The 16,736-nt window shown below is 41.0% G+C and overlaps 1 protein-coding gene across 2 annotated transcripts; it reads left to right on the forward strand.

Annotated features, from left to right (window-relative positions):
- The first annotated feature begins 815 nt into the window (after positions 1 to 815).
- bin2b (bridging integrator 2b) lies at positions 816 to 10,157 on the forward strand. Of its 2 annotated transcripts, none has more exons than XM_020593182.1 (13): positions 816 to 918; positions 1,016 to 1,365; positions 3,071 to 3,151; positions 3,943 to 3,997; positions 4,454 to 4,548; positions 5,652 to 5,747; positions 5,863 to 5,970; positions 6,073 to 6,158; positions 6,974 to 7,049; positions 7,197 to 7,279; positions 7,516 to 8,242; positions 9,187 to 9,279; positions 9,701 to 10,157. In XM_020593182.1, the coding sequence occupies exons 2-13, from the start codon at positions 1,273 to 1,275 to the stop codon at positions 9,812 to 9,814; spliced, it is 1,707 nt and encodes a 568-aa protein (XP_020448838.1). In that variant the 5' UTR covers positions 816 to 918; positions 1,016 to 1,272; the 3' UTR covers positions 9,815 to 10,157. The 2 variants fall into 2 exon arrangements, with proteins under 2 accessions (XP_020448838.1, XP_020448840.1); XM_020593184.1 differs by having other exon boundaries at positions 9,704 to 10,157.
- Positions 10,158 to 16,736: the final 6,579 nt, after the last annotated feature.

The raw sequence follows: 16,736 nt of genomic DNA on the forward strand, positions 1-16,736 counted from the left end.
ACCTCTAGTAACATGTCGTGACTTAAACATAAGAACATATTATGGCTAAGGCTACAGTTCTACACGTCATAATAATAATATTAAACACCCTGTCTGCTGACAGTCATCAACTCTTCTCTCTAGTTATCCTTGACCAGATGTACCCTGTAGAAACTCATAAGCATGACTAAGCATTTAACAGTCTAACTAGACATCCTATCTCCACTAAACATTTCTAATACATAAAGCATTTATCCAATATCTATCTGACTAAAAATACCTAACAGAACATTTACACCAAAACAGTGACAGACCTTTCCCTCCTATTTGAATTTACAAATAACATAGCTTTTAGTCAATACAAGAATTGTAGCCTATCAGGAAGTTTGTGGGCTATGGAGTAAGAGTAGAAGTTCAGTCGGTGAAGCTATGAGTTCTACTGCAGGCCTCTATCACTGAACATTTTAATAAAATGTCATGCAGAGCGTCTTGTTTCCTTGTGAAGTAGTCACGTTGGGTGGAACTGTTTGTCATGTAACTATTTATGAGAAGCAGATGTGTCAATAGTTGCCAACACAGCAAGCAGGGCAGCTCAGCTCTCCAACAACTGACGAGGCATTGTGAGAGCTTACCAGTATCAGTTACGAAACAGGATAGTCAGAAGCGTTACACAAATTAATATAACGCTGAATTATATGAAGGAATGTTTATTTTCGATAAATTAACAATCGTTGAAAACCTATGGCTGCCACACAAAACCTTGTACAATCCTGTACGCTCATTTCTAACACGTCAACTGAAAACATGGGGTTTCTGAGGCGCATTTGAAAGCACCATCTCATTCACCTTTGCTAATTACGGCTCACCTACTGACGTCACTTTGCCGAATCAGGTAGACGAAGCATCATCAGAGAAACACAATCTGCACATAATTTCCAGGTGAGTGGGTTTGGCTGACTTCCACGTTTATCTGATTGCAAATATGGTTTTGTCATGAAGTTTTGCAACAGTGTGGACGGTGTTTTTTCCTCGACAGATTGGGACACGCAGAAACAGTCCTCAATTATTCCTTGAACAAGTCTGAACAAAAGAGCAGGCTCCTGCTGATTATAACGGTGTGAAAGCTTTCTAACTGGGTTGATCACCGCCTGCTGGGTGCCCGTGTGTCTTGACTTACATTATTGCTCCACCTCCATCGCCTTGAACTGAAGTCGCAGTTCAGTCAGTTTCTGGAGAGGAAGCAGACGGAAGGCGGACTGCGCTCAGTGAGGAGAAACCCACAGAACACCGACGATGGCAGAGAATAAAATGGGCCCAAACATCCAGGCTGGAGCTGGATTCCTCGCCAAACGGGTCCAGAAGTCTTTGAGTCGAGCTCAGGAGAAGGTGAGCCAGGAAAATGAACTCTGTACAGTTGCACTGAGTCAGCCTAGCGCCAGAAGCCCTGACATCAAGTTTGGTGGTGGTGTCAGCCCCAAAGAAGCTCTGCTTCTGCTTGGAATTACTTTTATTTGGAACCACAATATGGAATGTATGTGAAAAAGCTATAGCTTGTAGTAGCCTACAACAGAAACAGGGAGATGCAGGGTCCAGAGAATTCCTTGAGAAAAAGTGGTCCTTAGAAGAAATAGGAAAATTAAAGAATTTGGCTCTTTTATTCTTTTGAAGTACTGTTATTTTGCTCTTGAATGTCCTGTGTAGCTGTTACCCTCCTGAAGAAATAGGAAAATTAAAGAATTTGGCTCTTTTATTCTTTTGAAGTACTGTTATTTTGCTCTTGAATGTCCTGTGTAGCTGTTACCCTCCCACTGTGTAGTCACCCACTGTTATCTAGGTCAAGCTGTAACAGTGAAATGCTCCATGTTGAGAGGATAAAATCATATCCAGTCTTTAACAGGATTTCACCAGATAAAGGTTCAGAATGTGTGATACACACCATAAGATAAAGGGAGAGCTCTCTGTACAAGACTGTACACCACATGCTCGTTGTCTCCTGTGTGTTATCTGTTTACAGTTTTGAACGATTGCCACTATTATGCTAATGCATTAATAAAACACTATCTTAAACTCTCCCTGTCAGAGCACCATAGTGGTGTGTACAGCTGTGTGGACACAAAAGCTGTCACTTCCTGACAGTGCACTTCCTCTCGCTTACTGAGCCTTTCTCACTCAGTTTGTGGTTGACCTGTGTGATATTTGCTGCTCCACCTAAAAACAGCAACCATACAATGGAGTTTCCTTGTATTTTGAAGCTGCAATACTGAAGCCTATTTAGGGTTTTTTAATTCTTGAAAATGGGAGGATAGTCATGATAATGAGAGCCTTTGTTGCAGATTTAAAGCTAAAGGTCATGAAATGTGTCAGTGTTTCAAACAGCTGCATTCAGTGGGCTGTGAAGAACCCTGTAACAGTTAGCATGTCCTAATTTAGGTAAGCCATAGTGGTATATAGTACATTAGTTTGTTACACTGGCCAGACTGTCAGTTTACTGCGGATGTATCAGTTTGGCGCGTCTATGTGGGCTGATAAGTAAGAAGAAACAGAGTTGCATCACACCAGGGAGCGTTTCTTTTTCAAGTTTAGAATGAGTTATTTATTGCTGTCACATTTACCTATAAAAACAAATTTAAGGGATCAAAAATAATCTCAATTGTTTTTGTTTATGGTATCAGATTTTTAAAAACAGTTTTAAATCAGTATTGTTATCAGCCTAAATAACCATCTATCAGTGAGGGTATAATCATTATAACTTGACTGATGCAGGATTTTTGAGGCTGATACAGATTCCAGGCATTAAAAATCTGGTGGTGATATGCCAACCAATTAAGTTTTTCTTAAAGATAAATAACATGGCTGTTTTCTTTTTAAGTTGTTGTTGTTGTTTTCTTATGGTGTTCGTGCTCTTAGCTTCCAAATGATCTAAAATCTAGTTTGGTTCTGTACTGTGGATTCTTTTTACTTATTAACCAACCTATTCACAGATACAAATATACCTGCAGTAAGCTAATATCAGCTGATTAATTAGCCAGTCAGTTCATCAATGTGGTTCTAATAATTATTTACTCACTCTGTCTCTGTTGTCTTCTATCAGGTCCTTCAAAAACTGGGCAAAACCATGGAGACCAAGGATGAACAGTTTGAGCTGTGTTTCCAAAATCTCAACAAACAGCAGGTGCCTAACACATTTATCTTTTCAGTATAAGAAGGTCTTTATACATACAGTAGTACTTCGCTATTCAATGTGAGACTAGGATAAAGGTCACATAAAGCCTGCTTTTAGTGCTGAACACCTTATTTTAGTGTTGTCAAGATGAATGGATTTCTGCTGAATGTTTTGTTTTTGTTCATTCAGATGCCAGCCTACAAGTTCAGACAGTCAGATTGGCCTTGAAAGCAGGAAATACTTGAAACAAATATTATTTTTTTTATCTGTTCACAATGAATACTGCACAGTGTCTCTCCTCTAGATACCTGCACACAGACTACCATCAGTGCTAAAAGGAATGACATGCTATATACTAATATTTATGAAACTGTTATATATTATATTATATCTTATGTCATATTATGTGTATTCTGTTAGGCAAGCATATGAGGTTCCCTTTATGGCTGTTCAAGGGTCTTTCAGTGTTAACGGCAACATCTATAGTATATTATTGAGTGGAGCAGCACAGGAAGGAAGTCTGTGTGCTGACAAGACTCTGCTTTCACTTCACTACTGCCATCACCACATCGGATGTGGTGTTTGTTATTTAATTAAACTTGACACTGTGGTCCAGTTGTGTTGAATTAAAAATATGTCACTCCCAACTTCATGCAGAAAACATCACACTACAAAGAAAAAGCAGTCAGCACCTGAACATCATTTTGTGTTGTTGAGGAAATGATAAAGCATGAGTGGCATAGTTCACCCACAGAGATCCTGTCACTGAACCTATTTTTCTGTTATGCTTTTGTGCACAGATCGATGGTAGCCGGTTGTTTAAAGATGTGAAAGCCTACCACACAGCAGTGAAGGGTAGGTTCTGAAAGCATATACAACATATACAGACACACAGCATTGCTAATAGAGCCCGATTCTTTCTCCAGGGAGGGTAAGTGAATAATAGGGAAGTGACTTTCTTCTGTTCTTGGTTCCTTTTTCAACTTTTGCAACTCTGTCTGCATTACCAACTTATACCAGAACAAACAAATCTTGCAGTAAAAAAACAGCAGACGCAGCACTGCATATGTGGTTTTTTGCAAGAAACCATTGTGCTTGTTGTTTTGCCAGCAATTGCTCCTGTATGGTGTGCTTCAGTCAGGAAGCCTGTGTTCTTCTGACCTTCTTGGTGTGGGTGTAGCAACAGTGCCACAAACCCTAAAAACAATACTGACACACTGCTCTGATGCTAGATGAGAAGTTGATCCGTGTGCAGTCAGGATTACATATAAAGATGTTTCTGCTGCTACAATTTCCTGCTGTTTTCCACAGCTGTGCACGATACATCCAAGCGGTTGTCCCAGACGCTGCGAGACATCTACGAATCGGACTGGAACGGGGTGGACGACCTTGCTGTTATTGCAGAAGTATGTTCCAGGATGTGTTTTTATGAATGTTTGCTGGAACACCTGAAGGCCAGCAGACAAACAAAGCTACATAATTTTATTTAATCTCTAAAGTCAGGTGTATATTTAGGAAATTAGTTTTTTCATTTTGGCAACAGACATCTATGTGCAGTACAATGGAGAAGCTTTAAGCTGTTTTTTTTTGTTTTTTTTTAATGGCCACATGGGGGTCACTGGCATATTATGGCTTTATAAAGTTGACATGACAAATATTTCCCTAGGTTATTGAATGAAACTTTACGAATGAAAGTCAAATATTCATTCTCCTTTGAGCTCTGATTAGTTTTACCAAGTTCTGAGGATAACTTTGGCTCTTTAGCTGCTAATTGCACCACTCTGTTCACCTGCTAGTTCCACTTGTCTGTTTAGTGCTACGCTTCTGGTGTACAGGCTGATATCACAGCCTTCACACTGAAACAATTCGCTGCTGCTGCTGGAAATGAGACTGAATTGAGAACAGACAGGGTGAACCATAACTGTAAAGTTTTGGCCCATAAAATCAAAACAATTAGCCTAAAAATGCTAAAATGGTTTGTAGAGCTGCAGGAAAGAGCAGAGTCGGGCAATAATGCTGTGCAGACTCTGAGTAATCCTTTTCACATTACACAGTTATGTTATTCATATGAAAATATTATTTAGTGCAACTTTAAATACTGACATGCTGACATTTCTGTTCCTCTTTGACAGTATATTCATTGAGCTGTTTTAGCATAGTTGTTGCTGTAGCTGTAAGTGAAGTATGGAATAAAAGAATCAGTTTTTGGTAAATTAAAATGAGGCTTAACTCTTTTTTTTTTTTTTTTTTTTAGTTGTCTTTTTGATTATGGACCGTGTTTCTTCCATTACAGTAGTGGTTGAGGAATTAATTTATTTGGACTTGAGGAGCATCACAGTCCATCTGCATAGGTGACTGGCTATGTAAATGATTAGTTTGAGCGAGTGAAGCTTTTCCTATTTTCCTTGTGGTGCAGTCTCTTATTAAAATTATGCTTCTGGCTTGGTTCACGTCTGTGCAGTTAGAAAGACTTGCTGCTGTTGCACTGATGTATCACTGTTTCTCTTAGAGTGAAGATTTGCTGTGGAATGACTATGAAGAGAAACTGAGTGACCAGATAGTCCGCACAATGGAGAACTATACAAGCCAGTTCCCTGAGGTCAAGGTAACCTCATGCTTTGTAGCTTAAGCACAACTGTGTTATTTTTGATGACATGTGGTGGTATGATCTGTTCTCTTGCTGGTACAGTGTAACACTTCTACCGCTGTCTGTTTTTCAGGAGCGAGTTGCAAAACGTGGTCGCAAGTTGGTGGACTACGACTCAGCACGTCACCACCTGGAGGCGCTACAGAGTGCCAAGAAAAAAGACGAAGCCAAAATAGCAAAGGTCGTATCAGCATTACAGTACACATAACACAGAAATGCAGAGTGTTAATTGATTAAAGAGCATTTGTTTTATTTAAAAAATCTTTCATATCCTGCGTAACAGGCAGAAGAAGAGTTCAATAAGGCCCAGGCTGTCTTTGAAGAAATAAATAATGAGCTGAGGGAGGAGCTGCCTGTTCTGTATCAGAGGTATGGTCGACCATCCACACAGCTGCAAATCAATATGGTTCACAAAGTGGAATTTTAAATCATGACAAGATAAGTAAACATGGCATATCTGTGTGCAAGTGACTCGTGTATTCAAAACCAAAACGTGGTACTTGGGCTGACTAGAATTTACACTATGTGAAAAGTGTGTGTGTGTGTGTGAAGATGTGCAAATAAGCAATACAGTGAGTCATATTAGAAAAAGTCAAATTTCAGCTTTTTAAAACATTTGGAATAGGTGTCAGTAAATGGAAACCTGAAATCATACACACTTACTATAAATTTTCAGATTAAATTTATGATGAAAAGTTGGTTTTCATGACATTTGTCTTTTTAGTATTATTATTTCGGGAGTTCTTGTCTGTATTAATAGCAGATAGTTGAGTAATGATGGGAATCATGACATGCAACAAGGGTTCCTGGTGCATGCCTAAAATGCCAAAATAAGTTTGTGGAAACAACGTCATCATTGCAGTCTGTCCACCAAAACGCACTGACAAGTTGACCCCCACAAATGTGCTCTGCTTAGTTTGTGTCTGGGTCATAGTTCTTAAACAAAAAACCTACGGCGTCTACACCAAGATTATTGTCATGTTTTTTTTTGTTTGTTTTTTTTTCATTCTCAAACATTGGTATTAGTCTCAATAATCCAGTACAGGTCAGGCAACAGCACAGAAACACATCATTAATATAATCCTTGTTATTCTTGATTCATTTGAAAGTCTCAGTGTCTTGGAGACCTTACCAATGGAATTTGATCCCTTATCCATGTGGATTAACTGTCTTTGTCTCTGTAGCCGTATAGGCTGCTATGTGACAGTGTTCCAAAACGTATCAAACCTGAGAGATGTCTTCTATAAGGAAATGAGCGTGGTAAGATATGACACAGATCTGTTCATTTCATCACTCTTACTGGTAATATGAAGTATATAGGTGTAAAAGCTGTTATGCCAGCCATTACAACTACAGATTTACAGTTGTGTATTGCATTATTTGTTTATGTTGCACTTTGCTTCGCAGCTAAACCGTGAAATTTACAATGTGATGAAGAAACTGGAGACTCAACACTCCGGAAAAGCTTTCATCATCAAGGGTCTGAACAGGTAAGGCAGTGTGTTTCACGCTTCCTAATCCGTGGTTATAGTGTTGCCAACAACAGATGGGATCTTGTAAGTAAATAAAATACATACTTCATGCTGCCTGTCTAACATTTCTGTTCAGGATCCTGAGGAACTCATGGAAATGAGCTCTTTTCTGGCTACTCTGGTCAATTTATAAAATTTAAGACATTAAAATATGAAGCATTAAACTCTAACATATTTACTTTTTCTTCAACTAGCACTTCAGGCAAGTCAAAGAAGAGAAAGTCCCTAGTCATCTCCAATCCCATTCCCTGCAATACAGCATTCCCAGCCGACCATGTCTCCCTTCATTCTTCCACCCAAAATGGAAAAGACGCGGTGCCCTCTTCTCCTGCCCAAAGAACCCAAAGCGCTTCTGAAGAAACGAGCCTACCAGAAGAGAGCAGTGTCTCATCTAAAGATGTCCACTCCTCAGACTCTGATCTCAGCTCCAGTGGCACCAACACACCCAAGAGGCAGTCAGTATGTGACAGTGAGAACAGCAACAGGGGCTCAGAAGTTCCAAGTACAGAAGCGGCGGATGCAGTGGCCGAAGCAGATGCAGAAGCAGAATTTGCTACAAACCAGTCGGATGACTCTGGGGTGGGAGTCCCAAAGTCAGAGACTGCAAATCAGGAGGTGTCCAACCTCTCTGATTCTGCAGATAGTGATGCCCCACAGACTCCGGAGCAGGAGAATGTAGCTGATCCCCCAGAAGATGAGGCCATAGCCAAACCTGGACCAGTTCCTGCCCCTCGCATCTCCTCTCACTCCACAAACAGACACTCCTGCTCACCCGCTGAGCAGCAGGAGGAGACAGAGGGAGAACAGTCCTGCTCACCCGCTGAGCAGCAGAAGGAGACCGAGGGAGAACCAGTCAATCAGGATACAGTGGAGTCAGGTGATGACTCCAGTACTGACAATCCACCTGGCTTCCTATACAAGGTACACAACTTTGTTGCTATAATCTGTATTTTTATAATACTTTTTATAACGATGAACCCACAGAGAATTATCACCTGAATCTGCAGTTCCACTCAGCTTTACAGAGTTTTGTAGTAAGTTACAGCTCGTTGGTTTACTGTCGGACCCAGTACTTGACTGTGTTAGTTCAGCCTCACCAAACTCATGGTGTTGTTTTCCATCACAGGCAGCTGTTCGCAGTGACAAAGCTGTATAAACCCACTGTACGCTGCTCAGTCATCACCAAACCACATTCAGACTTAGAGATTTAGCAGCTAAAGAAAAAGCCAGATTTCCCTGAGGGGGTAGATGCCTCAAACAGCTAAAAGTGATTTGGCATTAGACTTTGATTCATCAGGTCCCCAGAAACAACTCGGTGAAACTCCTGGATGTGTAAATAAGCAGCTGTAAGCTAACAAGTTCACCATATTAACTTGAAAGTTGATGATCCGAGAATGTTGTATTCGCAACTTGTTTCCACTGTTCCCAAGTGGCCAAAACACTTTATTTTATTTTTGGTCACAGAACTACTCAAAATGAATTTAAAAATGACCCTGAGATCTCTGCCTCTACTCCAATACAAAGGAAGTGAATGAATTCTCCTTTGTGGTTGTTTACAGCTTTAACAAAACAACATTTAAAAGGTCTTCCTGTGAAAGCTTTTTATTGGAGCTTCTTTGTACTGAAAAATGTTGTTCTTTGTGTACTTGTATATTTGCAGACTTGATGTAATTTTTCACTGTACGAGCATCACAAACCAAACATTTACCCCCATTGTACTGGCTTAGACAAAATCTCAGAATCTGATATGTCAAAACCTGGAAAATGTTATTTAGTAGTTTGAGTGGGCCAATCTTTTAAAGTTAACTGACGTAAATCATGATGCCCAATGTTTGCTTGAATTGATGTCCTGTTCTTTCCTCCAGGGGGTGGCGGTAGAGAGCCACGCAGCATCTGAACAGGGCCTGCTGCAGTTTGAACAGGGAGACATCATCCTGGTGCTTGCTAGCACTCAAGAGGTTGGTGTGTGGTCTTGTAAAGCTTGTATGACACATTTCTTGTAAAGTCTGAACCTGTTTCTGAATGTTTTTTAGGACTGCACTGAGTGTGGGGTTTTTTTTGTTGATCTGTTTTGTTGTCTTTGAGTCACTATGTTGTCTTTTTTTGTTGCCTGATGAATATGTTTTCCAGGGGGTAGTGTGTACATCACAGGTCACAATGAGAGAGAGAAAAAGGAGACGGCAACGTTTGTGTCCAATGTTTCAGATTGATGTTGTCGGGGCTGTATTTACAAGGCATTACAAGGCTAAAAGTAGTTGCTGACTGAGTGAAAAACTCCTAGCAATAAGAGCTGTGTCACACCAAAAGTAAATTCAGAAAACATCTGATCAGAGGGGTGATTTGCTTCTTTAGCATCTTACATGTGTTTGTGTCTGACAGCAGGACGGCCTGGTGAAGGGGATCAGGGAGGAGAGCTGGAACCAGCACAGGGATCTAGAAAATCACTCCGGGGTATTCTCGGAAAAACTCATTCAACCTGTTCAGGCAGAGTGAGGCAATGGTTATTCCTCAGTCTGTAATAATTTCTTTCTCCACTGAGCCATTATGGTGACTCACACACATGCACACACACACCCACACACAGAGGGAGTGGACCCATCTGTTTTGGGTGCAGAAGCTGTACAAACAGATGAGCACAAGTCCCACATGGTTACTCACATGTTATGATGTTGCAACTTGTGGAACAAAAGTGATTGAGCTGCAGAACATCTTGTAAGAGACATTTAGAAATACTGTAGTACTTTTTGTATAAAGGTCATTCTCTAAAACACTGTGGAAAAAATGTTTTTATAATGATTCTATAATCTTGTGTAAAGTTTCCCAATAAAGTTCTAAGTAAAAGAAGTTGATGTTCTACTATGAACTTTTAATAGTAGCAAGATTTTGTATTGTGCCATTTTTTCCCAGCTGATTGGGTAATTTCCAAACCAGGAAAAGTAGAGAAAAAGAATTTGCATTTTCTAAATAAAAGAAATTGTTACTGGAAGACTTGCAGATAAACAGCCTGTGCTTGAGAAGGGGCTGTAATGGTTCATTACAATAGAATGTGAGCATATTATCAGGACCTGGATAATGAGACACGTTGACTGGTTGAATGTGAGAAGTTTATGGAAGAAAGGTGTCTAGGCTGTAAACCTCACTTCCCCTGCTCTGGCACTTCTCCTGTGTGGAAATGAGAAACTACATCACCAGACATATTTTAGCCAGCTGGTTACAGAGGTAGCACCAAGAGAGGGAGTTAAAGGACAAGTTACAGGTAACTGCAGGTGTTTGATGAGATTACAGACTTCTGCAGTGTGTGGACTGGGTAGGATTTGGTTTGGTTACATTTAGGTCAAGCAGCTGGAGCTGTAAACATACTACCCCTTAAGCAAGTCAGCCACAATCCTCCATTTATTCAAACAACAAGGCAGTTGCATATTTAGTCTAAAAAATCTGATTAAATGAATACTTATTTCAAACAGCTTTTAGACCATCAGTGGTTACTGAGAAAAGCAAACATGAGCAGTCCTGTGTCACACAGATGATTTACACATCACTATTTTCAGTTCTAATTTAGATTTTATATACTATCCCAACTTTTTTTGATTTGGGGTTGTAAGTGTATAAATGTATCCACTACAAGTGCCCTCAAGAAAATTTCACAAAGGAACAAGAAAAGGGGCAGCTAAATTGCCCGTAGTGTGTGTGTGTGGGTGTGGGTGTGGTGGTGGTTCATCTGCGTGTTAGCCCTGCGATGGACTGGCGACCTGTCCCCGCCTCTTGCCTGCAGCCGGCTGGGATTGGCTCCGTGACCCCATCCCACAATGCAATGTGTCACTCTTTTTAAGATGTAAAAATCACCATGCAATGATGCAAAGTGATGATGACCACAAAGTGACTGACATTTCAAGTTACTGTTCAATTAAATGATATCCTTTATGTTGGGAGTGGTGAGTTAGTGAGCAATACAGCATAGTTTAACATGCATACAGTAATTAGCAGCATTGCAGCTGATGGGAATGTCATCATTTTAAGTGTTTAGTGTTAAAAGTGTTAAAATATATAATAAAAGTATCCAAGTATTGGATAAAGTAAAATATTGACCAGATGTCACTAGATGAAAAGTGAAAGGATTGGAGAATGTTAACCTGGCTGTTTTGCTCCTGAGGCTGTGATATCTCTTGCCAAAGGCAAGCAGAGAGAACAGTCCATGGAGGGGGGGTGGATGCAGTCCTTAATGGTGTTATTGGCACATGTCAGGCAGCGTTTGTGTCTAGTGTCCTGGACGGAGGGAAGGGACGTCCCAGTGATCTCTTCTGCTGTCCTCACCACTCTCTGCAGGGTTTTCCAGTCCACTGCAGTGCAGCTGCCACACCAGACAAAGATATAGTATGTCATAATGTTCTCCATCATGCATATGCAGACAGTGGTGAAGACTGGGGGGTGGGGGGGCATATGACTGGGCTGGTTCCTCCTGAAGTTGACAATCTCTTTTGTTTTGTTGACATTCAGAATCAGATTGTGCTTACTACACCAGTCCACCAGCTGCTCCACCTCATTGTTGTTCCGTATGAGCCCTACTACTTTTGTATCACCAGCATATTTGAAAATGTGGTTTGTAGTGGACCTGGTGATGCAGTCGTGGGTCAAGGTGAACAGCAGAAGGCTCAGGACATAGCGTTATGACAGAAGAGTTGTTATTTCCCACATGCACAGACTTGGGCCTGTCCGAGAGGAAGTCAAGAAGCAGCAACACAGGGTGGTGCTGAAGCCCAGGGGACCAGCTTGTTTACCAGGTGCTGGGGGATGATCATGCTGAATGCTGAGCTGATATCATCAACAGCATTCGCACATGGGTATTCTTCTCCTCCAGATGTTTTAGGCTCAGATGTAGTACAGAGAAGATGGCGTCCTCTGTGAGCGGTTTGGACAGTAAGAAAACTAGAACTTGGCAAATGTGAAGGGGGGTTTGGAGACAACCCCCTGCTTTATCAGCCTTTTGAATCATGATGGGAATGAGTGCCCGGGGGGCAACAGTCATTGAGACAGGTTATTATGGGTTTTTTGGAATAATGGTGGCACTCTTGAAACGTGATGGTACAATGGTCTGGTTCAGCGAGGTGTTGAAGATGTCTGTCAGAACTGAGGCCAGCTCAGTGATTCATTGGTTCATTGATTGATGCAACTACCCATCAACCTGTCCCTCATGAGATCTGTTGACCAATGGGACAAATGTCTGCATTGTGGGAACAGTGCTTGGAGTTTATATCTTGGAGCCAGGACTACATGTTGGGGCAAAGGCGTGTGTGATTTTTATTCTGTTCCAGATGAAGATGTACTGTTGCATGGCTGCATGAGTCTAAACCTCATTCTGCACCCTTCCTGCCAAATGAAGTCACCACAGTGACACAGGGACCTATACTGGATTACTGGCCTGACTTGGATTATACTCTGATTCCTGGAAAAAGAGCATAAGATCATTTTAGGTAGGAATGTTAATGTTTTCATCACAGTTTACTTATTAAGTAACATCTGGATGTTAATGATTCACTACTTACAAGGCCTCTGATATACAGCTGCTGTTTTACTAGTGAAGTGGAGACAAACTTTTCCTTCACTGGAACATTTTCCTCAATGCAATACTATAATATTTGCCACACTTAACAGCTGTTTAACAGGAAGCCCTTTCAGGTAGATGTAGGCATGGTTGCCAGTCGATAACAGTGATCAAGACTTTTAAATTTCCTGTGCTGTTCCTTTCAGAACATACTCAATGTTCCATTTCCTTAACAAAAACATGTAGAATGTCAAGAGTAGATCTTGGTTTCATTCTTTCTGTCTTTCACTTTGGCAGTGACTGGGGGATTAACAGAGGAGCCAGACTTTAGTGTAACCTGCAGATATTTTTCACTGGAATATTTGGGGGTCAGCCTCTGGGAATGCTCACTGAAAGGTTAGGACACGGGCAACTACACGTCTCCTTTAGATATAGGTCATAACTGAGACTCTGTTATTAACAGAGCTGCTCTGTTAGTGAAAGGTTAATATTGAAAGGTGATATTCACAATGGAAGACTCTGGGCTCTGCTTCAATATGAATATAATTCATTGTTACTTGTCTTTTTTTCAATGAGAGGCCTGTATCAGGACAAGAACATCACTCAGAGGCGTGTTTAACTCCGCTGGCCTCGTGCTGTTCTACTTATTTGCAGTGAGTTTTTCCTCATGGCTGCTCTGGGGAGTAGGTGTGTGGGTTACACAGGGGGAACTACTCTGTTAGCTCAGGTCCATTAAGAAGCAATGCTGTGTTGACAAGGCAGATGAGAGATAAACTTGGTTAAGGTTCCCTCGAGAGCTATGGAGTTTCAACCACTGCTGGGTCACACTCCTCACCCTGGGATTTGTTCTAGATTAGACTGATGGAAATGAGATATTAGATAACAAAGAGAACCAATTTTTATTTGTATAATCTAATAGCACAACTCTCAAATTTGCCTCATGGGCCTTTACAATCTGTACAGCATACAACATCCTCTGTCCTTAGACCCTTGAATTGGATAATTGCTTGTATTCAAAATCTCGTTCTTGTGAGCACAGGTGAGGGCCGGAACACTGACAGGTAAATTGAAAGCTTTGCATTCCAGCTCATTTCTCTCTTCATGACAATAGTACAATGCTTGCATTACAGCTGATGCTGCATAAATCTGTCTGCCAGTCTCATACTTCATTTTACTCTCACTTGTGAACAAGACACTGAGATATTTAAACTCCTTTGCTTGGGGCAGCACCTCAAGGTGGAAGCAATGCACCGCTTTCCAGCAGAAAGACATGGCCTCATACTCAGCTGCAAACTGCTGCAGTGCATGCTGGAGGTCACAGTCTGATGAAACCAACAGAGCCACATTCTGAGGTCACAAAACCAGACCTACTCCTCCCCACAGCTGCGCCTCGAGATCCTGTCGATGAGAATCACATACAGGATTGGAGACCGAGGGCAATCCTGATGGGGGCCAGCACTCCCTGGAAACATGCTTGACTTCTTGCTGAGAATACAGGCACAACTCTCACTGCGGTTATATAAGGACCGGAGGGCACATAACAACAGCCCCAGTATCCTGTGATCCCACAGCACCCCCAACAAGACTGCTTGAGAGCTCAACGGGCAAACTCCCATGACCCCTACAGTAGCCTTGCAAGGGTAGAGTCGATCCATTGTTCCACGGCCAGGACTGAATCGTGAAAAACCGTGAATAAACACCTTCTGCTCTCTATGAAAGAAGAGGGTCACTCTTTAACCTTTATTTCTTCCTGTATTTGATATCATTTTTCCTCTTCCTCCTCCACTCAAGAAGATTAGAAATTAGGGAAAGTTCAGAGGTCAGGCTTCAACATGCAAAAACATTGCTAGAATTGGACACCAGTGTGTCACTCAGCAACACTTGAGCAGGGCGGCTGCTTGCCAACACAGGAGTCTGATCGCAGGTCCTTCACTTTCATAACAGTATTCCAACCTAGAGCAACACATTTCTTATTGCTGTGCATGCTTTCTGCTCTCTTCGTCTTTAAACAGTGTTTACAGTGATAGGAGAGGAAATTTACTAATGCAGAATTGTTTATTATAAACATTTGCTGATAATGTTTAAACCTGTGTTAGCTGATTTTTCTGTACACTTAGGGGTAGTGCAAAAGGCTGTGAACACAATATTAACATACAGTACAATCACAGTAAAGGTGATATGGCAAGGAATCATGTTTATGTCATGATGAATCTAAGTCCGATCTTAATTCTCCTTTTTTAGTCTGGTTCAACCCCCGAGAAAAGTATCTGGAGCATTAACTAAATGCTCAGCTATGTTAACCAGATAGTCACAAACTCTGTCTCTGAACCATCTGGTGCTGAACAGGTTGCATACAAATCGAACTACAAACAGAAAAGTGTTTGTGTTAAGATGATAGATTAACTGGAGATAAATTCCAACAGATAAAAAAGAACTGCAACTCCCATATTTATCAGTCATGCTGTTGCTTTAATTTAATCCTGTGCATTCTTCTGTCTGGAGGCCTGGTGTGTGCATGTATGCGTGAAGGAAGAATGCTTGAGACAATATGCAGACACCCCCACTAGGCGTGTGTTATGTATCTCTTATCACCTTTACTCTGACATAATGGAGACTGTCTGGTGTGTGTGGGGGTTGGGGGTGTGTAATTTTGGCTGTGAAAAGACATCATTAAAGTAACCCACATGGGTGGCAAGTTGACCCCTGGAAAATAAAAACCTTTACATTTTAGAGGCAAAAGCAAAAAAAAAAAAAAAAAAACTCAGAAATGCTGAACTAGGTGTTCCAGTGTGCTTCTTCTCTCAGTTAGCCTGCAGATGTAACTAGCACAACAGGATTTTGAGCTTTTGCTGTTTCAGTGCCTTGAAATATGCTTCTTCTCCACAATCTTGAGTCGGCTCAGTAAAGGTTACCCAAACTCAGTTTTCCCCCTCTTCTTTGAAAATAAGCTAAAACAAGTCCATCCACTATGAGATAAGAAGCCCATGCAATACTGTATAGTATATCATGCATTTTTTAAGGATTTCAAATCTCAGTGATCTTTCTGTAATGTGACAGCTGCCTCTGATTCGTGGGCCAGTGTTCACACAGAAGTAAGGACAAAAAAACAACACTGCACAGATGTCATCCTTAACTCCAGTGTTTGACCCTCTGTGTGGTCACAGGTGTCATTCCTGCCAGGATAATCTAAAGCTTCCTCTGAGGTGAATCTCCATTTCCAGTTTCAGACCTTCAGTTGTACCACAGTCAAAACTAACTAAAGTATTTGTATTAAGTAAGTAAGTGAGTATTTTGTCTAAGTGAGGTTAAACACACAGCGGAAGGCCCAAGGAAACAATGCTTGGATGGTGTCCTGTCATAATTTGACATATTTCAGGATGTTGAGACATAACGCAGGAAGAGAAGGTTCAAAAGTTCAGTAATCAGAATCAGAATCTGTTTTATTGGCCAAGTATGTTGAACATCCAAGTAATTTGATTCTAGTACAATGGCTCTCAATGTGCTTCCTTAAGACAAGAAAAAAGTGCAAGTGTTCACTGTAAACTCTAACAACAAGTTAAGTTATCCATCCATCCATTTTCTATACCGCTTAGTCCCAAACAGGGTCACGGGGGGCTGGAGCCAATCCCAGCTGGCTGCGGGCGAGAGAAAACAAGTTAAGTTTACTGGAAAAATGAAGAAACCAATTACTTTGGGAAAATTACATAAAATAAATTATCCATTATTATCCAGAATGAACCTGTATTATTTATGAAAGCTGTACTTATTTATGTTTTGAACATACAGTATACCCCTCCTTGAACCGCCATCTTATTGTAGTGGAGGGGTTTGAGTACCCGAGTGATCCTAGGAGCTATGTTGTTGGGGGCTATATGT

Source organism: Monopterus albus, unplaced genomic scaffold, assembly GCF_001952655.1.
Source record: "Monopterus albus unplaced genomic scaffold, M_albus_1.0 scaffold18.1, whole genome shotgun sequence".
NCBI lineage: Eukaryota > Metazoa > Chordata > Actinopteri > Synbranchiformes > Synbranchidae > Monopterus > Monopterus albus.